This window comes from Protopterus annectens, chromosome 1.part1, assembly GCF_019279795.1.
Source record: "Protopterus annectens isolate FY-2018-M chromosome 1.part1, PAN1.0, whole genome shotgun sequence".
NCBI lineage: Eukaryota > Metazoa > Chordata > Ceratodontiformes > Protopteridae > Protopterus > Protopterus annectens.
The window spans coordinates 1034440582-1034465515 of record NC_056726.1 but is presented as its reverse complement, the minus strand read 5'-3'; the positions used below and the strand labels follow the sequence as shown (position 1 = coordinate 1034465515).

General features: G+C 40.6%; 1 protein-coding gene across 1 annotated transcript in view; it reads right to left on the bottom strand.

The window, feature by feature from the left end:
- Positions 1-24934, bottom strand: part of LOC122815301 (deleted in malignant brain tumors 1 protein-like) — a 1941982-nt gene that overhangs the window by 588228 nt on the left and 1328820 nt on the right. Inside the window, 1 exon segment of the mRNA XM_044087678.1 lies at positions 4822-4844. Coding sequence (XP_043943613.1) covers positions 4822-4844 — 23 coding nt within the window.

Sequence of the window (24934 nt, the reverse complement as noted above, 5' to 3'; positions counted from 1 at the left end):
CATCGGTGTACCTCAGGGCTCCATTCTAGGACCTCTTCTCTTTTCCCTGTTCATCAATGATCTTCACTTAGCAATCCCCTCAAGTAACCTGCATTCAATATGCAGATGACTCCACCCTTATCTGCTCTGCTTCATCTCCTAATGAACTTTCATCTATTACTCAAAATGTCTTCAACACAGTAGAAACTTGGTTCACCAGACGCAACCTCCTCCTCAATGCCAAAAAAACTAAACTTCTCCTTTTCTCTCCTAGCACTAGGTCCACTCCCTTGGACTTTACCATCTCCTCAAATAATGCCACTCTCATTACTCTTGATTCAACAACAAAATTATTAGGAATAACAATTGATAACAACCTCTCCTTTGATCAGCATATCAACAACACCATTAAAACAGTTAATAGGAAAATAGGAAGCCTATATAGAATTAAACCTTTCCTAACCTCATCATCCAGAGCCAAGATTGCCCACTCCCATCTTTTGTCAACTCTTCTTTATGCCTCACCAATTTTTACTAACCTTAGGAAAGCCAACCTTAACAAACTGGCTACGTGCTACAACAACATTGCCCGTTTTGCCACTAGTAACCCTTTTAGAACTCATAACTGTATTAACCTGAAACTTCTAGGCTGGCTTGAACTACAAAACCTTCTGTTAATCCCTCAACTCGCTATTGCCCATAAAATTTTATACCAACCCAACAAAACCCCTATACTTTCTAAACTTTTAATCCCTTATAACAACCTAAACTCCCTTCGCTCTTCCAGTAAACTTATGGCTACTATAACAAAGACTAATAATTCTGCTGGTGACTCTCTATTCAATAATACTGTAGGAAGGAACTGGAATCTGCTTCCTAGCGATATAACACTTACCACATCTCTGCCTCTCTTTAAACATAAAATCAAAGATTACTTCCAAAGCCACTGGCTCTGTTCCTGTTCAAAACCTGACTAATCTTTTACCTCCTCTGCGCTTTCCTACTGCTTTGCACTTTCCTACTACTTTACTTTCCCTCTCTCTTTACTGAATCTGCTTTAGTCTACCTCCTTTTAGAGTTTTTTGTTTCTTCTTTCCTCTATGCTAATCTCTCTCAACTTTCCCTTCTCTTTTCTTAAACTGCTTCCCTTCCTCCTCTCCTACTATAGTGCTTCTCTTTCTCCTTTTGTTACTAAGATTAGTTCTATATAATATTATAAGTCAATTTTGCTCTCTGTTTTGTGCCTTGTTCTTGATGTTATTACAGCTAATTAATGTTATTCTTAGAAATGTTATTCTCTTCATGTATATATCTGTTATTGGGTACTATATTTTTTATTATTTGTCTTTTCATCTATGATGATTTGTCCATTTGCTTGTTTATTTTAACTTTTTTGGTTAAAATTTGTGTGGAGCTTTTCTCCCCGGGCCTCTACTGAAAATGGAAATGTATCCAGCTAGACTAGCCTGGTCAACAAATGTAAAATAAAAATAAAAATATTTATTTATTTGTTTGTTTGTTTATTTATTTATTTCACATTTGTTAACCGGGTTGATCCAACTGAGCACAGGCCCATTTTCAGAGGAGAAAAGCTCCAAAAGTAATTCTTATAAGAATAACACAGTAAGTTTATTAATTAGATAAAAATAGAGCACAGTAAAAATGCAGCATAATTGTTAATATATAGAGATATGTCATAGAAATGCATATAATTCAATCACAAGTACATGGAGGAGTATGCAATTTGCAGTCAAGAATTTTAAAATAAAGTAGATTTGACAAAGAGAAAAGAAGGAAGGGGAAAAAGACAGATCTTAAGCTAATGCAGATAAAATTGATACAAAGTACATGTTTAAGGTTCAGCAGTAATACAATGAGTAGGGCTGGTCTGTGGATTTACATTGCAGTAGTTGCAGAGATGAGTGGCAGGTAGGATCTTGACAGGGGCAGATCCAATTTTTCTGGAAGAAGGGTTTTAGTTTTATTTTGAAATTGTTTGTGTGATTTGTGTGATCATACTTATTGTGTGTTTTATTAGAAAAGGGAATGGGTTAATTTGATAGGACTGTGATGGTAGCACTGAGACTAGAAGAGGGACCTATACTTTGTGTAGGCTAAAGTTGATCAATAAGACATTGCTGCTCAGCTTGCAATTGAGTTGCTTCTAGGACATCAGAGAAGTTTGGAAGGGTTTCCCTGAAAGCTGTGTATGGAAAAACTGAGCTTCTTGGCTTTTGCTTCTATACAGGGACAATGCTAACCACTGCTGCATGAAGAGCAGCACCACACAAATGAAAGGCTTAAATACGAGAAAAGAGAAATATGTTTTAAACTACCTGCCAGTCAGGAAAACACACAATAAGCCTTCCATCAGCAATCCCCAACTCAGATACGTTAAATTAGCACATTTCTGCCATAAGGGGCAGAAAAATACCATCTTAATGTAGAATAGCTGGATTGGAGACCAAGTGTAACAAGATCACACAAACTACATAAACAGCCTTACAACTAATAGATACAATGTAATACAGTGCAATGAACTACTTAAAGCAGCAGCAGACAATATTTTTTGAAACTGGTAAAATACAGTAACAGTATGTAAGAGAAGTGCAAAAAGGTACTTAGAGCAATTCTATTTACTTCCTAGCTCAGACAGACCAGGTGAACCCTTGTTGCCACTAGATGAATAATCCCAGTCCTCCTAAGGTAAAAGTATAGTAACAGAGTGTTCAGAGTGAAATGCTACTACACTTGAACTTAAAAGATATTAAATGCTACCACAAACAAACTTAAAGATAAGATACAGCAGTGTAATTTAAACACCTTATAACAGTGTGATTATTCAACAAAAGTCTTCACTTTGCATAAATGAGCCAGAACCCGCTCAATTGCACAGAATTTATTAAGGCACTAAAAGCAAGATAAGCTGATTAATATGGCCTCCAACCAATAACGCTAAATGCAGAAATCTCAGGTGTTTCCTCAACCTAAACAGACCAAGCTACCTTGTTGTGCACTACATGGAAAATCCACTGACCTCTTGATGCAAAAAACAATTGCTTGCTAGAGTGTAAAAATGTACTACTTTATCCAGCAGCTACCTAGATAATGAATTCAGAGCAAATAAATCAGTAGAACAGAGAATGACAGGCAAAATGCACTTGTTTCAATATAAGCTCAAGGAAAGGCAAACAAATAAATAATTCAAGATATCAACAGCAGTGTAAAATGGGAGGATTTATTAAGCTCAATTTGCAGTAGGGTAGGCAGCTTAAAATCGCCAGGTTTAAAAAGCAGATCAATGAAGGTGAGGGTGGATAGAAAAAAGAGCGGGGAATCACCAGCAATGCTTTAGTTTATGCATCAGGCTTGAATTGTTTTCAGAAAAATTTACTGTGTCCAGAAATTCACTGTGTATTTAAGTATCACTCAAGCAATTTAACAAAAAATGTAAAATATGCAAGCTAGCTAATTTATGTGTCTATCTCTAACACAGAATAAAAACACCAGGCCAAGCAGATTTCTTAAAACAGAAAACAAAATGGTGCAAGTAAATCAGAAAGCAGCTTTATCAGTCGGACAAGAAAATATAGGTTTACTTTCCTCACCCAGCAGTGCTTTAGTTTATGCAGCAGGCTTGAAATCTTTTCGGAAAGATTAACTTACCTAGACAGCAGAGATTCACTTACAAAATGTTATTAACTTAACTGTTATAAGAGCTAACAACTCAGCAGGTGAACTCCCTTTTTGTCACTCTAGGGAACACAGCAAACACCAACTCTTTTAAGGTACAATCAAGAGAAAAGATACCTGGTTCTGTACATACACAATTCCTGGACGATAAATGTCCTGACAATTACTTTCCCCTATTCATTCCAAGGACTATACCCTTAGTTGTTGGTCTGAAATCTCCTCTTTATCTTCTACCAGCCCTGCTTCTTCCTTCTACCTATCCTAAAACATTCTGTCTCACCTGTTAATGCTAATCCTCCATTGTTTCTCCTTTTCTGTCCTTCTGCCTAGTTCATTCCCAAATGTGTCTCATAGCTCTTTACGCAGTGCTGACATTGATGAATGATATTCTGTTTAAATGTATATTAGATTATTACTTGTATACCTTGGCTGATTACTTGTAAACCTCTGTTTACTATGTTATTTATGTATTTTAATTTTTCTGTAGCTTTTCTCTTGGAAAAAGTACCATAGCTCATTACATGATGTTAGTGTTAGTTAATGATACTCTATTTAAATTTTGTATATTTATTTACTATGATCCTTATGTAGTACTGGATTTTTTTTCTGGAGTTTTTCTCCCTGGTCCACCACTGAAAGGGAGCAGTTTTTTGCCCAACTGGACTATTCCAGTAAACAAATGTAATAAAATAAAATACTAAATAAATAAAACAGGATTTCAGGTTTTACTGCTAAGAAGGAAAACATTCTGTAATAAATTAAGTACAGTACATTTGAAGCAAACCTGTGATAGCAAAATGCATCACCTATTGAACTATGTATTAACTAGTAACACCATAGAGGAACAAACATTGCATGGATGTGAGGACTAGAAAAGTATGGATGACTGGGAAAGAAGCTGTATTACATATGCATATAACATTACAATGATCAGGAACAGCACGGCATGCATTCTCATAGAGTACATATGGCATCATGCATATTATTTGTTCATTCATGCATCTTGGATCATATCTCTGATGTGACTGTATTTTACATAAATGCAATAGTAATTTCTGGTTGGAACAGATGTTGACAACATTACTATAGCTAATCAATGAGAGGGGATTTTTACACCATGTATATGCCACTTTTGAAAACAACATGAACATTATCTAGGTATATCACTGCAACTGAGAGAATAGATTTGCAGCAATTTATTGCTTTATGCTGCTGATATGGTCTTATTTCACTCAAACCTGACCTCTTCTGCCATATGTCAACAACTGCAAGCTGGCTTCCTTTCTCTTATCAAATAGCTTAATAAAAAAGTATTTTGAACATTTACAACACAAAAAAATTCTGTTTGTTACATTCTGTAAATGCTAGACTAACTCTTAATCACTTCTTATCCATGATCAGCTTGACAACCCCAATGATCAAGTCATTTCCTTCAAATACCTTGGTATGTGGCTTGATCCTACACTGAACTTTCACCTTCACCTACAACAAATATGGAAGAAAATAAATTCTCCCCTGCTTTGGGCCTATAAAATGTCACCCTTTTTCACCAGACCAACCAGGAATGCCATAGGAAAGACATTCTACTAACACAGCTTAAATATGGAGGTCCACTGGCTGCAGCAACACCAACGAAAAACTCCTCCATCCTCCAAACTATAAGCATCTGTATCTGCCATTTCATTACCTATATCCTAGAAATGAGCAGAGGGTATATCAGACACAAGAAGTGTACAGCCCCACATGCTTCCTTCCAGTAGTGTAGCTAGGGTGGGGTGAATGGGGTAATCACCTCAGTTGCTGTTTTTTAGGGACAATTTGCCATTGTGAAATTAAAATAAAAATATATACTTTTAATCAAATATGTTTTTTTTTTTCCTCTTTAAGCGGAAATTGTAATGCACATCCTAAACAGGGATCTGAGATGTCCTGCTTGCTTCCTACCCTGCCTATATCTTCTAACTTGGGCATTGCCCCCAAAAGACCTGTGATTGACTGCACTGGCAGAGGGTGTGGTGCAACAGAGAGAGTGAGAGACTGAGCAGGCAGAATAAAAACAATTAATCTCTGAAGTAAGTAGGGAATAATTCTGTAGGGGTTGCTGGGGGAAGTGTCTCATTTTGATAACATTTTGTGCTTGTGCATATATGGACAGACCACTGAAGGAACTGTTGGGGAAATAATTTATTCTGGTGATTGTGCGTAAATAGACTATTGAAGGGGTCATTGGGGAAATGTTTAATTTTGGGACTTGTGTGTACTTGGGCAGACTGCCAAAGGGGTTGTTGGGGAAATACTTCATTATGGTGTTCGTGCATACCTGGATGGACAACTGAAAGAGTCATTGGGAGAAATGTTTCATTCTGGTGCTTGTGCATAATTGGATGGCCTGCTGAAGGGGTCATTGGGGAAATGTTTCATTCTGGTGCTTGTGTGTACTTAGACTGCTGAAGGGGTTGTTGGGAGAAATATTTCATTCTTATCTTGTGCATATATGGGCAAACTGCTGAAAGGATTTTTTTGGGGGAACTCATCTATTTTGATGATTCTACATCCATGGAAAGACTGCTGAAGTGATCTTTGGGGAGAAATGATACATGTTAGTGCTTGTGCATACATGCACAGATGGCTGAATGAATCATTGGGGAAATGATTCATTCTCAAGCTTTTGCATACCTGGACAGACTGCTGAAGGGATCTTTTGGAGAAAAATTATTAATTTTGGTGTTTGTGCATACATGAACAAACTGCTGAAGTGATCTTTGAGGGGAAATGATTCATTTTGGTGCTTGTGTGTACATGGAAAGACTGCTGAATGGATCTTTCAGGAAGAAACAATTTATTCTGGAGTCATTTGAGTGTTTTTGCATACATGTGCAAATGTTTTCAATTGGTGTCAATGCAAGGTTAGACTGTGTTCTATTGTATATTGTCACTAAACTTAGGAGATTGTGTGTCTTATAAGAATACATTCACCTACTTCTTTAAATTTAGAGGTTTGGACATATGCATTTGGACTTTAGACCGTCTGTTTTATTTTCTTAAGATACAGCTATAGTAAACCATTTCATGATGGCATATTGGTATATTTTATTCATAACTATTACATATTGTGTAATACCAATGTAGTAACCTGGATTTGATGTCCATATTTTAATCCATAACAAGGATATACTTCCTAAGGCAAAGGCTACTTAATCTTCACGCAAGCCTCATTTTTCAAAGACTGAAAAAAATGCATACATGAACAAACTACTGAAGGGGCTCTTTGGGGGAAATCTTTTCATTTTGATGTCACTGAAATGCTTGTCCATACATCGACAAACTACTGAAGGGATAAGCTGGACATTTAGAAAAAGAAAGCAAACAATGGAGCTACACTGCTTCATAGGCAGCAATATAGTGAAGTGAAGCATGATTTTAATACATATTCTTCTTGATGTTTCTAAAACAAGCATATAGTAAGGCCTTCCACTATGACTCACTGAAGATTAAACTCCTGATGATCAAGCTTAATGAAATGTGTTTTATAAGGGAGGTTGGCTGTACTGCATACCCATTGTGGGGGTGAGCTAACCACACCCTCTAAATCTATATTATTAGTATCTTCCAGGTCATCAAAAACAATAACATATGTCTATGTCTCTCATGAAGTTAGTGTCAAGAGGGCATACATCTCAACCTCTGAGCACAAGAAGTCTGGACAAAGCCTAAAATAATGGTGTTAAAGGACCAATAATAGGGACTGGTTTTAAATACTGATGTTATAAAGTTTAAACTTAGAAATATGCTAGAATAATGGACTTGGTGGTATGTATTTTCGGAAGAAAATGAAGTCTGAAACACAAATGTATGTCATTTTTAATGAGTTCAGTCATCACTGATTTGCCAGAAAACCACATATTTTGTTCATAGGTTCATAGGTGTGTACTAGGCTAATGGCCCTGGACCCTTTACAAGCCTAACTCATAGGATTACCCTGACATCATGCCACCCGACCTTAGTTTCCAGTGCCTCTGTTGAGTAGAGCCACTGGAGTGATCCCTGGGGTGAATTTTCTGTTTCCCATCCACTCATCAAGATTTCTCTTGAAAAGGGCCATTGAGGTGCTCTGTTTGACATGTATGGAAAGTCTGTTCCATAGCATAGGTAGTCTCTGGGTTATGAACTTGTGCCTCCAGCATGTTCTGTTGATTGTGGTAATGATGTTGAGGTCTCTGAAGCGTGTGGTGTGGAGGGATTGGGATTTCTTTAGATGTAGCATTTCTAACAGAGATGGGTCAGACATGACTTTGCAAGTCAAGCAGAGATCGCCTATAAGTAGGTGATATGAGACAGAGAATAGCTGGAGTTTTTTGATTCTGTCCATATAGGACAAGTGTTTAAGTCCTAGGATCCTCTTTGTGAGGTACTTTTGCGGCCTCTCCAGTTGTTGAAGGTGTCTAGTGAGGTACATGCCAAATGGGGCATTGTACTCGATGATTGGCCTAATGAGGGAAGAGTAGAGGGAGACAATGACCTCTTTCTTCTTGGATGCAAAACCCTTAGTAATGAAATGTGCCACATAGAAGGACTTTCTGACCACAGTGGCAGTATGGTGGTCAAAAGAGAGGTTGCTGTCAACCTGTGTTCCCAAATCTCTTATAACTCCTTCTGTGTTCAGTGGGCTACCATCGGTCTGGTAGTTTATGGGAACTGGGTTTTTCCCAAAAGGGATGACGACACGTTTTTTGGCATTGAGATTAAGGCTATGTTCTGACACCAGTTGTTGGTCTCAGCAAGGCCTTTATGTAGGATGTCAACATCATTTGGGGAGTTAATTATGGCTCCCAACTTGCAATTGCCTGTGAACTTTGTCAGCTAGAGTCCCTTCATGTTGGCCTGGATTTCTGAGAAGTAGATACCAAACAGGAGAGGAACCAGGACTGATCCCTGTGGGACTCCACTCATGACTGGTCAGCAGTCTGCCTTGGAGTCAGCTACTTTCACATTGTGGGTTCTATATGTGAGCCAGTTTGCAACCCACCTAGTGATATAGGGGTTGATGCCTAGCTTAGTGAGTTTTTCTATGATTCCTGAGTGGGGAATAGTATCAAAAGCCTTGGCTAGATCAAGGCAGGTTGTATGAATCACCTAGCCTTTATCCACAGCTCTGGTGACTGACTCAAAGAAGTCAACCAAGTTGAGCAGGCATGATCTACCCTTCACAAAACAAAACTGTGTGGGATCCAGAGTTTGGAGGTTCCCTATATCCTTGTTTATTAGATCCATGATGATGCATTCCATAGCTTGCATATCAAACTTGCCAGGCTAATGGGGCAATAGTTCCCAGGGTCTGTAGTCGCTCCTCCTTTGTGGAGAGGGATGACTATAGCAGTGCACCATCCAGTAGGGATAAAGCCTGAGGTGAGGCTGTGATTGAATAGGGCACACAGGTGAGGTGCCAGTTCACTCTGTAGCTCATGAAGAACACAGCCAGGGGTATTGTCAGGTCCCATAGAAGCTGTATTCTTGGCCTTGGACAGTACTGTTTTAACCTGTGCAGCAATAGTACTGGATGCCTGACAATCTACTGGTATTGTGATTGGTCCTTCGGGGCAGTAGAGAGGGGTAAAGTTGGCACTGAATCTGTCAGTCAGTATATTGGCAATATCTGTTGGCTCAGTATAGGAGATACCATTGTGCAGTATCTCAGAGCAAATCTGGGTATTGCTGTGGAGGTTCTTTACATAACTATAGAAGGCCTTATGGTTGTCTTTACTATCTGCTGCAATTCTGTTTTCATAGCTAGCTTTAGAGGAATTGATGAGAGATCTCAACTTTTCGTTGAGGCTGATAAGGGAGTTTTTCCAGTCTTGGGGCTTTACCTTATTCTGCATCAGTTTCCTCCTTCTGTTGTAGAGTTTGTTTATGGCAGGGGACCACCAGATTGGCTTCCTTTTTTTGGAGGAGAGCATCTTGGTTCTATTGGGTATGGCGAGATCCATGCATTTGTGTACATGTTCGTACAGTGCATTGGTGTATGATTCGGCAGTCATGCAACTATTCTCCAGTTGCATGAGTTCCGTGAAGTTAGCCACCTCTGTTCATAGGAGCCCAAAATTAGCTTTGGAGAAGTTTTTCATGGTGGTTACCTTTGCAGGGGGTGGGAGGGATGTGGATTTCCAAGGTGATTAATTTGTGGCCGGACCTAACCAGGGAGGAGTTGACTATTGGTATAGAGCAACAGTTGCCCATGTTAGTAATGACCAGGCCAAGGATGTTGCTACCTGTAGTGGGGGTAAGAACAGGCTGGTCCAGGGCATTGGAATTAATGAATTCCAGGAAATGTTGGGCAAGTGTATTGGTACATGAGTAGTTTTCCCAGTTAATGGAGAGGTAGTTGAAGTTGCCCAGTATGAGAATATTAGGTTGGACCCTAATATTCTCCAGGGTGCTTAGGAATGTGGAGTGAGTGTCTCGGGACATGGTTGGGGACCTATGACAGGCTATGACCTGAATCTCTGTCTTAGCCAATGTTAGCTGCACCTGAAGTATATCTGATGCATTGTATTGGGCTACCAGTCTGGAGATGTGTGCATCCTTTATGATTATGGAAACACCACTGCCTTTGGAGCTCCAGTCCAAGTTCTGGGGCTGAAAAGTGTGGAGGAAATCACAAGAAGTTCCACTGAGATGTGAGGTGAAAATGTGGACAGTGTGCAAAAATCTGGACAGATGAGAGGTATGGTCAAGGGCCAGGGGTAAGTATTCATCACTCTGAAAGTCTGCTTTGTTGCCTGGGTGAACTAAGGAGAAAAATCAATCAAAACTGTCTTTGTTGAATCAAAAATGAGACCTCACTGTACACTGTATTCATAATAGACTTCTTGAGGTCTTTATTAGAGTACCTTGAAATAGTCATGATTACTGCAGATTTGCAGAATAAGAAATTGTGCCGCACAGAGTGTTATATTGTATGGCTTAGCCAGATATTGGTAAAGGGCTTTGGAAATCTTTCTTCTTCCCCTGGTGTTTAAGCAGTTGAAGACAATCCCAATTCTACTGAAGACACAGGCAAGAGGAACAAACATTCTCAATCTTGTCCTCAGCCCTGCTGCAACTGTTAGACCCTCATTAGTCAAAACTGACCACAAATCACTCACTAACAAACTGACACTAACACCAGAACTCACAAAGGGTGAAATCAGGCTAGAGAACATCACCAAAGAAAACTATACTCTCCTATGTGAAGGTATAAATGCATTCCAAACCGCACCCCAAGCTGAAACTGGTAAATACACTAAAGTTTGCATTAAAGCCCTGTATAATCACTTGCATAAGTGTATAAACTCTGTTGTACCAGACAGAATCAAAGCCAGAACCTCAAGTAAAATCAAGTTGCCATTGTGGACTTCCAGCATCAACAAATTCTACAATAAACACAAAAAGTTGCTGTCCAAGAAAACAAAGACAAGGAGCAAATAATGGAAAAGCCCCCTCCTCAGCCTTAACAGGCAAATAAGACAACTTGTCAAATCCTCCAAGAGCTCCTTTGAGAGAAACCTAGCATGTACTACCAAGGATAACTATAAAGTCTTTTACAGCTATGTACATAAACTAAGAGGTAGGACCCAGGCATGTGCAGAGCTGGTAGCCAATGGTATCACACACACTGACCACACAGAGATAGTAAACCTGCTAGTGGATAGGTTTGGCTAAAATTTGACTCCCTTATCCTCTCTTAAATTACAACAAACCCTCCCCCAAACTTCCCTCCACCTTACATATCTGAAGAGCAGGTCCTCAGAGCCCTGTCCAGACCAAAGAGCACGTGCTCTATGTGGCCAGATAACATCCCAGGCTGTCCTCTATACAGGCTAAAACATGAACTAGCATCAGCACTAACTACTCTTTTCAGTCATAGCCTAACCACCGGCTTTATTCCTGTGGAATGGAGAACAGATATAGTTACTCCACTCCACAAAGGTGTCTTAGCAACAGACCCAGGGAATTACAGACCCATAAGCCTGACAAGTCTCATCTGTTAGGCCAGGGAATGTATCATTATGGACCTCATAAATAAAGACATAGGTGACCTCCAAACCCTGGATCCTACACAATTTGGCTTCATGAAGGGCAGTTTCTGCTTGTTAAATCCAGTGGATTTATTTAAAAGTGTAACCAAGGCCATTGATGAGGGCAAATCTGTGCATACAGCATATCTCAACTTGACAAAGGTTTATGACACAATCCCACATTCAGGCATTACCAATAAACTTAGCAAACTGAATGTAAACCCCCTTCGTTATAAGATGGGTTTCTAACTGGCTCACAAACTGGCCACAGACTATCAAACTGGGTCACTCCACATCAACCAGCAGAACCAGCAGACCTGTTACCAGTGGGGTGCTACAGGATCAGTGGTGGGCCCCCTGCTGTTTGGTATGTACTTTTCAGAAGTTCAGTTTAAAACTAAAGCGTTGTGGCTGACCAAGTTTGCAGATGACTGCAAACTAGGTACAATCAGTATACTCCAAGATGGTCTCCCACAGACTAATGACTGGTGTATTAGTCATGGTCTAAAACTGAATGCAAAGAAATGCATCATCATTCTCTTCAGCACAAACAATCTCCCTTTACACTATCAAATCAATAAGAACCTCCTAAGTACTCATGAAGTGGTAAGGTACCTGGGATCACAGGTTGACATCAAGCTAAACTTTGACCACCACGTGTCTACTGTTGTAAGGAAAGTTTTCTGTATAGCTCACTTAGGTTCATAGGTTCATAGGTTCATACTAGGCTATCTGCCCGAGGGCATTTACAAGCCTAGCCCATCGTTTTGTGGCTTAGGCCACCCCTTTAGTATGGGGAACTATACCCATTATTTTTCTGTGCCTCTGTCGAGCAGTGACACTGAGGTAATCCCTGGGGTATATCTGCGATCTCCCATCCATTGGTCAAGATTTCTCTTGAACAAGGCCAGCGAGGTGCTCTGCCTCACATGTACCGGGATTTTGTTCCACAGCATAGGGAGTCTTTGGGTGATGAATCTATCCCTCCAGCACGTCCTATTAATAGCCGTGTCAAGGTTTAAGTCTCCGCCCTTGTGGCTCTGATGGATCTAGATTTTTGAGGTGAAGCATATTCATCAAATCTGGGTTTGACATGGCCTTGTATGTTAGGCAAAGGTCACCTCTGAGCAAGCGTGCGACTGAATAGAGCTGGAGTTCTTTCAGTCGGGCAGCATAGGACAGATTTTGAGACCCTTTATCCTTTTGGTGAGGAACTTTTGTGGCCTCTCCAGCTGCTGCAGTGTCGGGTCAGATACATTCCGAATGGGGCATTGTACTCAATCATTGGTCTGATGAGTGATGAGTAAAGGGAGACTATGACCTCCCTTGATCTAGATGAGAATCCCTTCATGATAAGGTGGGCAGTGTAGAAGGTCTTCCGAACTACTTTAGCTACATGGGTGTCGAATGACAGACTACTATCAACCTGGGTCCCCAGGTCCCTGATAACTTCTTCTGTGCTCAGTGGATTGCCACCTATTTGGTAGCTAGGGTAACCTTGTTTTTCCCGAAGGGTATGACTGTGCATTTTTTGGCATTTAACTTTAGGCCGTGGCTCTGGCACCAGTTATCCGTTTCTGTGAGACCCTTCTGAAGGATATCTGTGTCAGATGTGTTTTCTACTATGGCTCCCAGTTTGCAGTCATCTGCAAACTTTGTCAGCCATAACCCTCCTGTGTTTGCTTGTACTTCTGAAAAGTAGATGCCAAACAAGAGTGGGCCCAGGACTGAGCCCTGTGGGACACCACTTGTGACAGGCTTTGAGTCTGACATGGCGCCAGCAGCTCTGACCCTGTGGGTTCTGTCACTCAGCCAGTTTGCAACCCATCTTGTGATGTATGGGTTGACATTTAAGCTGATGAGTTTTTCAATGATACCCGAATGGGGTATTGTATCGAAGGCCTTAGCCAGATCGAGGTAGGCTGTATGGACTGCCTTTCCCTCATCAATGGCTTTGGTGACTGTTTCGAAAAAGTCAACCAAGTTTAAAAGGCATGATCTGCCTTTGACAAAGCCAAACTGGCATCCATCAAGAGCAAAAGAAGTTATAACCCCCTATACTCAGCACTTATCCAGCTTATAACTGAGTATAACACCCGATTCGGTATGTAGCATATTAAGCACCTACAGCAATTCGAGAAAATTCAGGGGTTTCTAAGAAAGAGGCACAAGAGGCTCCAGCATGTACCTTACATAGACCATCTAAATTCCCTAGCACTATACTCCATATCATATAGACTTCTTAGGGGAGACTTACGCCTGGCCTACATAGCAATCCAAGACCCAAACCTCATGAACTTACTGCATATCCATAAATCAAATGGGTCTAGGGCTACCCATTCAAGGGGCTTAAATATAGCCTTTGACTTAAATAGGACAAGCTGGAGGGACAGATTTATCTCACAGTGACTTAAATATGGCCTGTGAGTTAAATAGGACATGCTGAAGGGACAGATTTATCTCCCAGGAACTGCCATGTCTTTTGAACAGGTTACCAATTCATGTGAAACAGAGCATCTCTATGACACTGTTCAAGAGAATCCTTAATGAGTGGATGGGGTACTGTAAATCCTTACCATGGATAGTGCCCACAACCCTCCTGGACATGGGTAGTCATCACGAAATTCAGTCTTGGGTATTGACTAGTACCTCTATGGTATTATATTGGGTTGAAATGGCTAGGCTTAAAATGACTTCCGGATCGATATCCTGGTAATCTCCTATGATCCTAAGAGTGTCATCAAATAGGATAGGCATACATAAATCACTATACAAATAGTTATTGGATTTGATATTAAGGATTACTGCTGGGTTTTATAAAATGTGTGTTATAATAAAAATGAAGCTTATTTTAGCTTAGACACTTCCTTTATTGATGAGTAACATGAGAACTAGATATATACTTATCATGGCTTGTTTTGTGCAGCAACAAAATTATCAGGTGTGTGTGTGTGTTTGTGTGTGTGTGTGTGTGTGTGTGTGTGTGTGTGTGTGTGTGTGTGTGTGTGTAAGCTCATAGGGTAGTACTAGGCTATCTACTCTTGTGAGCCATTTTAAACTTAGCCAAACTTCACTTTACAGAGGTAAGAATCAAACCCTGTACCTTGTGCTTGTGAATTAAACCCAAAATGACTCATACTGCCAGAAGCAATTTAATCCAAGGACTATTTTTTTCCTCCAATAATTTTTAACTTCTTCTGTTGCTTATTTGCTTGCACATTGCATTTATTTTTATTTGTTATCTTTGGGGGGCATAACTGAAATAAGGCACTCAGATGTACAGCCTGTTGCTAACTAGTAAACACACTCACTGTGAGTATTGAATATCTTCTTATTTCAGTAGGCCATGCTATTAGCAGACAATAAACCACACATTGTTCTGTAGATGGTATAGTAATTCAGTGTTCACTGAACTAGCACTTACTATTAAAATATTGTATTACAAGGAGCTCTCAACGTGATGTAAACTTCAGGTACAAATGGTGTCGCAATGCATACCTCTCAACTGTCCAGATTTCCTCAGATTGTCCAGATTTTTGTGTCATATTTTTGATCTGTACCTTATAAAAGTTGTGGTTTCCTGGCAAATCACTGAATATTCAAGTCACTAAATAATGACATGCATTTGAGTTTCAGACTTCATATTCTTGATAAAATGTATGCAAACATTAACACCTTTTATTCTACCAACCTTTTAAGTTTATAAACACAATATTTAAAAATATGTTCCTAGTCTTCTGCCTTTGGCCCTCCACTAATTTAAGATTTGTCCAAATTTTTTGCACTAAGCGGATGAGAGGTCTGTGTAATGCACTCTAAACTAAGGGCCAGGATCATACCTCTCAACCGTGCTGAATTGCTCGTTTTTTACCGAGTTTTGGGGTTCAAATGAAGGGGTGCCACGATTCCTGAGTGGCCCCCCTTCATTTCCGATTTTTTCTATCTGTTTTTTAATTTTGTGGAGCTGATGTCATCACGTACGCGATGATGTCAGGTCCCTCAGGGATTCCAGCCTGCACGATGATGTCAGCACCCTCTACCAGCCTGTTGGAATTGAGCTAAAGGAGCTCACACATTTCCAGCTGGCTGGCTGTTTCAAATGCGAGTGGGAACAGTTTGGGACTAGCTGAGGGCCTGCAGCAGCATGAAGATCTTGTTTGGGAGTCGGGACTGTTTCTCAAGTGCGAGCGAGTGGCCACAGAATTAAAGAACTTGCTTGGGACAGATTTTTCGGCAGATATGGTAAGGAAAGTGATGGGCTTGTGTGCGTGTGTGTGTCACACATACTTTGGCTATTGATTGACACATATGCAAATGATCCCCGGACATACACTCTGAATTCCTGCACTGTCTTCATGACTATTTTGAACAGTGCTGTTTTGCTTAAATAAAAACATTGCACACTTTGGCTATGTCAAATTTCACTTTAACTAAGGCTTTCAGTAATGAACCTACCCCTCAGTTAAGGTTAGGCACCCAGGACCTGCTCAGATTGGCACTGAACCAGCTCAGATTTGTGCAACAACAGACTCTGAAGAAACTTTGAAATCTTATCTGCAAAATTTTAACTTCTGTAGAGGCCGGCTGACTAGTTCAATGCATGCAACAGTATTCAATGCATACAACGTTATTCAAGGCATCACAGATTTTCTCTGTGTCCTCCTCCACAACATGCCTCTCAACCGTCCAGATTTCCACAGAGTGCCCAGATTTTTGTCTAAATGTTTGACATATTCTTCCTAAAATTTGTGTTTTTCTGCAAAATCACTGAGGATTTAAGTCACTACATAATAACAGACATTTGAGTTGCAGGCTGCATGTCCTTCAGAAAATGTGTGCTATCACAAAGCCTGTTATTCTAGCAATGTTGTAAGTTTAACTGTGTGTTGCTTAGGCTCGAGTATTTTGCTTGGTTGTGAATTTATAACTGGGTCAAGTAGAGAGTGATGAATTTAGAGGAAAGTATGTTGTGTTACAGTGCTGCATTTAGAGAAATGTATGATGTGTTAGAGTGCCGCCTTTAGAGGAAAGTATAATGTGTTAGAGTGATGCATTTAGAGGAACATATAATGTGTTAGAGTGAAGCATTTATAGGAAAATATGATGTGTTTGCTGAATTTAGAGGGCAGTATTATGTGTTAGATCTTTTGGAGAATGTCTAGTTAACTGCCTGAGTAAAATAAATCATTTATTTAGGTTCATAGGTTCATAGGTTCATACTAGGCTATCTGCCCGAGGGCATTTATAAGCCTAGCCCATAGTTTTGTGGCTTACACCACCCCTTTAGTTTGGAGAAACTATGCCCATTATTTTGCTGTGCCTCTGTCGAGCAGTGACACTGAGGTAACCCCTGGGGTGTATCTGCGATCTCCCATCCATTGGTCAAGATTCCTCTTGAAGAAGGCCAGCAAGGTGCTCTGCCTCACATAAACCGGGATTTTGTTCCACAGCATAGGGAGTCTTTGGGGGATGAATCTATCCCTCCAGCACGTCCTATTAATAACCGTGTTGAGGTTTAAGTCTCCCGCCCTTGTGGCTCTGAGGGATCTAGATTTTTTGAGATGAAGCATGTTCATCAAATCTGGGTTTGACATGGCCTTGTATGTCAGGCACAGGTCACCTCTGAGCAAGCGGTAAGCAACTGAATATAACTGGAGTTCTTTCAGTCGGGCAGCATAAGACAGATTTTTGAGACCCTTTATCCTTTTGGTGAGGAACTTTTGTGGCCTCTCCAGCTGCTGCAAGTGTCAGGTCAGATACATTCCGAATGGGGCAATGTACTCGATCATTGGTCTGATGAGTGATGAGTATAGGGAGACTATGACCTCCCTTGATCTAGATGTGAAACCCTTCATGATGAGGTGGGCAATGTAGAAGGTCTTCCTAACTACTTTTGCAATATGAGTGTCGAATGAAAGGCTACTGTCAACCTGGGTTCCCAGGTCCCTGATAACTTCTTCTGTGATCAGGGGATTGCCACCTATATGGTAGCTAGGGGTAACCTTATTTTTCCCAAAGGGTATGACTATGCATTTCTTGGCATTTAACTTTAGGCCATGGCTCTGGCACCAGTTATCCGTTTCTGTGAGACCCTTCTGAAGGATATCTGTGTCGGATGTGTTTTCAACTACGGCGCCCAGTTTGCAGTCATCTGCAAACTTTGTCAGCCATAACCCTCCTGTGTTTGCTTGTACTATAGAAAAGTAGATGCCAAATAAGAGTGGGCCCAGGACTGAGCCCTGTGGGACACCACCTGTGACAGGCTTTGAGTCTGACATGGCGCCTGCAACTCTGACCCTGTGGGTTCTGTCACTCAGCCAGTTTGCAACCCATCTTGTAATGTATGGGTTTACATTTAAGTTGATGAGTTTTTCAATGATACCCAAGTGGGGTATTGTATCGAAAGCCTTCGCCAGGTCTAGGTAGGCTGTATGGACTGCCTTTCCCTCATCAATGGCCTTGGTGACTGTTTCGAAAAAGTCAACCAAGTTTAAAAGGCATGATCTGCCTTTGAGAAAGCCAAACTGGGTTGGATCCAAAGTCTGCAAATTCCCTATGTCTTTATTTATGAGATCCATTATGATCCTCTCCATGGCTTTGCAGATAAGGCTTGTCAAGCTAATGGGACAGTAATTTCCAGGGTCGGTGGAGGCACCGCCTTTGTGGAGTGGGACCACAGTCGCTGTGCGCCACTCCCTGGGTACGTATCCGGAGGTGAGACTAAGATTAAACAGCTGTCCTAACTGTGGGTTTAATTCCTCGTTGAGTTCATGGAGCACACAGCTGGGGACAACATCAGGTCCCATGGATGCTGTGTTCTTTGCCTTGGAGAGAGCAGTTCTCACCTGGGCGTTAGAGATGTTTGGGGGGCTACAATCATTTGGTATAGATATCTCTCCTTTAGGGGGGAGGGGGGGGAGAAGTTTGCACTGAACTTGTCAGCCAGTATGTTGGCAATGTCTGTAGGATCAGTAATCTTCACATCATTTTGATCTAATTCTGAGCATATCTGGGAGTTTCCTCCTAGGTTTCTGACATAGCTAAAGAATGCCTTATGGTTGTCTTTAGAGTCCTTAGCTATTTTGTCTCAAAATTAGCTTTGGATGATTTTATGAGAGCTCTTAGCTTTTTACTTATAGTGATCAGTGGTGTCTTACCTTTTAAGGATTTTGCTCTATCTTGTAGTAGCTTTCTCCTTTTGTTGTAGAGTTTGTTTATGGCTGGGGTCCACGAGACTGGATGCTTGCCTTTGGTACAAAGAGTCTTTGTTTTGCTTGGGATTGCCTGATCCATGCAGCCCTGCAGGTGCTGGTAGAAGGCATTTGTAAGTGATTCAGCGGTTTGAGTAATGTTTCCCGCCGGCTCAGGGGCCTTAAAGGAGACCACACTAGTCTTTAGAAGTGTGAAGTCGGCTTTCGAGAAGTTCTTTACTGTGGTCTTTTTCATTTCGGGTGGGGGCGGGATGAGGACCTCCAGCGAGATTAGTTTGTGATCTGATCTCACCAGTGAGGGGTATACTTCTGGCATTGAACATTGTGCTCCCATGTTCCTGATGATGAGATCAAGTATGTTTTCTCCTCTTGTGGGGATGGTGACTAGTTGTTCCATGGCATTTGAGTTTATGAATTCCAGGAACTTTTGGGCTAGAGTGTTTGGGCTTGAGTAGTGTTCCCAGTCTATATTAGGGTAGTTGAAGTCACCTAGTATGATGGTGTTTGGAGATACATTTATCCCCTCCAGTGTTTTCAGGAAGGCCATGTGAGGTTCCTGAGTTTGCGAGGGTGGCCTGTAACATGCTACAAATTGCAGAGCAGTCTTGCCTATGGTTAATTGCACCTGGATGGTTTCCGATGCATCGTGCGTTGCCACCAGTCTTGAGGTGTGGGTGTCCTTGATGAATATGGATACCCCTCCTCCTTTCTTGGTATTGTCCGGGTTTTGGGGCCGGAACGCATGATATGAGGTAAAACCTGATAGTGCTGGGGTGCTCTCAGGAGCCTTGAACCAGGTTTCTGTCACAGCACAGACATCGATGTTCTCCATACTGAGAAGGGCCTCGAGTGCGTGCATCTTGAGGTTGAGACTTCTGGCATTGAGCAGCATTACCCTTAGTTTTTTTTCTTTGTTGTGTTCTAGGGTGGTAGGTTTAGAATTTGAGCCTTGCCTAAAAAAGGCACTATGGGGGTGGCAAGAGCCTATTTAAACTAATGCATCATGAAAATGTGGGTATTAAAATGCTGAAGTGCATTTTCTCATGATAATGCCAATATACTGCCCTGTAAAAAAAGTTTGCACTGCTTATATTAACTCAGTATTTAGTAAATCCAGAGGAGTTGCTATATTCTTTCACAATAACCCTTTCCAAGTGTTACTAGTATATAAAGAAGTGAATGCTTGATTAAAGATGGGTCTTTGCTTTCCACAGGGATCTGTTTATGCTCCCTTCAATAATTTGACATAATTTCCATCAGATTTATTAGCAAAATTATAAGAATTTATGAGAATCTCATAGTGTTAACTGGAATTGTTGCGCTGTATTAGATAAATGTAAAGATAAAACATTAATAGTAGATATCAATGTATCCATGCATAAGAAAATGTTGAACAGATTTGTGTTGAAGTTTGATTTTTTGTTTGGAGGGATTCATAGAACACACATTCTGGTTTCAAATCAGGCACATACTCTAGTCTTCTGGGCATGTCCCTGTAATGTGGAGTCCTGTCAGATAATAATCTGAATCATTTATTTTATGTAAATCTTTTTTCAGCAAGATATATTCAAGCTTTGGAGATCACATGAGAAAATTACTCTTCTCCGGTCAGCTTAACAGCAGTCATCATTTATGGGCCGCATTTGTTACAGCCAGCCATCTTGCATTTCTCTTATATTTTAGCTGTCTGTCAGATTCTCTGACAATTGCTCAGATGAGCTCCTTAACAGCAGTCAGAATACCCAGATTTTCATAGCTTACAGCCAGCTATTTGCTCTGTGTATTTATTACAGCCAGCTTCTTTGCACTTATATTTTGTGTGTTAGAACTGTATTGCATTTCCCTTGTCAGATTCTGCAGAAAATTACTGGTCAGCTTTTCATACTTTACAGCCAGCAGTGCCAAGCACATATGTTTTGTGTTAGAGCTATTTGCCTACGCTTTTCATTTATTACAGCCAGGGTGTGTGTGTGTGTGTGTGTGTGTGTGTGTGTGTGTGTGTGTGTGTGTGTGTGGGTGTGCCTGTGTGCATGTGTGTGGGTGTGTGTGTGTGTGTGTGTGTGTGTGTGTGTGTGTGTGTGTGTGTGTGTGTGTGTGTGTGTGTGCAAGTACATTTTTATGAAGGAAATGTTCTGAATTAGGCAGTTTTGTCATTATTGGTTCATGCATTTTGTTTCATTGCATACTGGAAAGATAATATAAAATGCGCTCTAAGTCTTAAGTGTGCTGTATTATACAAGGAATATAATTTAATAAAGTCAGGAAGGTGTATCAAAGGACACATGTATGTTTCTTGTTTTGTGTGCAAGGGGCCTATGATTTGAAAACAGCCCAAAGGTAATCATTATCCACCACCGGCTAGATGCATTTTCTTTGGATGTGGTGTGGGTTTCAATGAATGTGAAGTTTTAATGCCAAGTCTATTTTCATTGTGAGACAGTATTGCTTTGTTTAGCAAATATCTGTTAGTGTTTGTGCATTGTGCTACAAAATTTAAGAATAAAATCCAAATAATCATTGTATAAGTAAAGCAGTAGGCACACATTAGTGTTTATGGTAAATGTGGTGAAATTGCCAGGTAATGGGACATTGGAATGGCTGCAGGGGTCAGTGGTGTCATATTTTGGTTGTCTGTTCTTCAGTTTGCATTTGAACATTGATACCCCACAATTCCATTGGAGTGAGTGGGGCTATGTAATTATGTATGCAAATTAGATGTTAATCAGTGTATAGATTTGTACCTATTTTTCATGGGCCTTGTCCACATTTTTGATGTTTCCAGGTTGAGAGGTATGGCCAGGATGTATATTTTTGCTGCTTCTTCCTTGGGTTGTGATTTTTCTGTCTTTGTCACAGACACAGTTAGTGTATATTTTTCTGTGTTGCAGTTCACATTTACCAACAATAATTTGTCATTCTGCTATTGACATTTGGACTATACCTGAAAAGAGATGTGGATTGTGCTGAATTCTGCTTTACTTTTAATATCCATGTGGTTGTTTTAAATTGCTAATGCTGTGTTTGTTTGGCTATGCATCACATGGCAGTTAAATAATTAACTCTGAAAAAGCATTAGTTTCAATAGAACTTCTTGTTTGAAAATGCTTCTGAACCTCTTTGGTCTATGTTTTTGTACCTACAAAAAGATGGGGATTGTGCTGAAAAGTTATGGTCAAGGCATTTTTTCCACTCTTGTTAAAAAAAGATATATATATATATATATATATATATATATATATATATATATATGTGTGTGTGTGTATTTTTTGCTCTGTAGGTGTGTGTCTATGGTGGGGCACTAAATGAGAGTCTTGCCCTTGGATCCAAATGGCCTAACTACTATTCTGCCCTCCCCAAACTATGGACACAGTTCATCTGCCTATGCATTGCCATGACACAGAACTATCTGAGACTGGACAGATTGATTGGGACAATGTTGATCAGGGTAGTATGGTGGTCTCAGATGCAGACACATGAATCTCCCTCCTAGCCATGGTGGGCAGGAGGTACCATGAAAGAGGACTGGTAGAGATACTGACAGAAGTTATTATTTCTGACCTCCTCTGAGATTAGTGTGTCAGTATATTCCACCTCCCATATGTGCAGAGCCATCATGGAGGCAAAAGTGAATTCCACTGGGGCTTTGGAAGAGGTAGTAGGACTATTAAAGGTTGTGCATGCTGATGCATGGGACTGCATGAATCATTTGTGTGACTACTTGGACAGGGAAAATGACAGGATGGACCATGCTACATCATCTGTTGGAGAAGGGGCAATTTCCACAATGCTCTTCATCTGGTACAACCTCAGATGTTAGCCAATGTGATCATGGATGTGTCAGATCCTGCTCTTGTAGTGGTAGTACTTCCATTGCTACATCACTTGTGTATATGGCTACATCCAGGAGAGGTAATCCACATGATCATGGCCTTGGACATAGTCATACTTACACCTCATCTAACAGACACATTTACATTTAGTTAGCACACAGAATTATTACCAGGGTCATGGAACAACCAGCTCAACTTCTGGCAGAGGTAGTTTTTGTGGGTGGGTGCAGGTACAACAAACCACATCATCTTCCATACATGGCTCAGACCTGTCCAGTATGCCAGAGTGTAGCATTTCCCCACATTCTGAGGTTGTGTCTATTCAGACTCACACACAAACTCACACTGCTGATGATACCACACACACACACACACACACACACACACACACACACACACACACACACACACACACACACACACACGCTCAGATTTCACCATGGACTTCCATACATTTGCACACATGTTCTCCCTGTTTACACTGGCCTTAAGTGTGCAAAACCATTCTGTTTCACATTAGCAGTCACACTCATACACTCCGCTGTAAAAGACATGCTCTTCTTCACCCACATCCCATGCAGATGATGATGACGATGATGATATGTCCTGCCTTTTCCACAATCTGTGACCTGGGCTGCATATGTCTGATGCACAGAGCAGACAGGCAATGCATGTGTAGGCAGTGTCACATTTTTCTATGTCTGCATATTTTCTGTTTAATCTGCTTAAATATTATTGTAGTTATGTAGGAAAGATTACTAATTCACCTGACACATGAGGCTAAGACCACCCTGGCCTCTGAAAGAGTGTCTGACTTGAGCTGCCTATGTCTGATGCACAGAGTGGCCAGGCAATGTTTGGGTAGGTAATGTCTGGTTTCCCTATGTCTACATTATCATTGTGTATGTCCATTTAATCTGCTTAAGTATTGCAGTAGTTGTGTAGGACACCTTGCTTACCCCTCTTACAAATCATGATGAGTGCCCTGGCCACCAGAAAAGTGCCTACCTTGAGCTACCTATGTCTAATGCACAGAGTGGCCACACAATGCATGGATATGCACTGCCTGATTTGTTTCTATGCAGATAATATAGCATCTCTAACCAAGGATTCCCCAACATCTAATCCTAACCCTGCCTATTAGCCATGTATCACCCATGCACTTTCACATTCAAACCTGTGCCCACATCCTATATAAAACTAGTCTTAAACAAACGCAAATTATACTCTACTTCAGCTGATGATCTTCTGAGCGAGTACCTTAATATAGCAGCTGATAGCATTGCCTGCACTGTCTCAAGTCTTATAAATAGTTCAGTTCAGGAATCTCAAATTCCATGTCTCTAGAAAAAGTCACACATCAGCCCTCTGCTCAAAGAAGGAACAGACATTACTAACTTTAGACATGTAGCAATCTTAGCATCACTCTCCAAAATACTTGAAAAATGTATTCAAAAACAATTGCTAAACTGTCTCATGAAGGAAGAGGACCTATACCCCACAGAACAAGGCTTTCATCCTTTCCACAGTACTAATACTAATTTTCTAACCTATACTGTCAATAAAGCTAGAGATAACGGCAAACTAGTCGCCTCCTTATTTCTAGACTTGTCTAAAGCCTTCAGCACAGTTTGTCACAGCAAACATCTACTTCAAGTGCCCTCATTGGGACTCTCTCAGCACACAATTCTATGGTTCAAAAGCATCAATTCAATAGGTATAAGTCAGTAAAATGGCACTTCACCCTCTTTCCATACTTCCCAGTCACCACTGGTGTACCACAAGTCTCTATCCCTAGTTCCCTAGTCTTTAACATTCTCTCCAACACCTGACACAAATCCACACAGCAGGCCTACCTAACACAGTACAAAGATGACTGCACACACTCATTTGCACATCTGGCAGCATGGCACACCTCCAAAATCTTACTCAGGAAGGTTTAACAACAACTGAAATATGGCTGTGCAACTCACAATGCATGTTCAACCCTAAAACAAGCAAACAACTTCTTTTTTCCCCTAATAATTAAAATGTAAAGTACTCTTGTGTTAATAATATAATCATTGAAATCACTTATAGCAAATTATTAGGAATGATAATCTTAAATTGACCTGCATATACAAAATTGCAAAAAAAAAAAAAAAAACAAAAAACTCATCAAAAA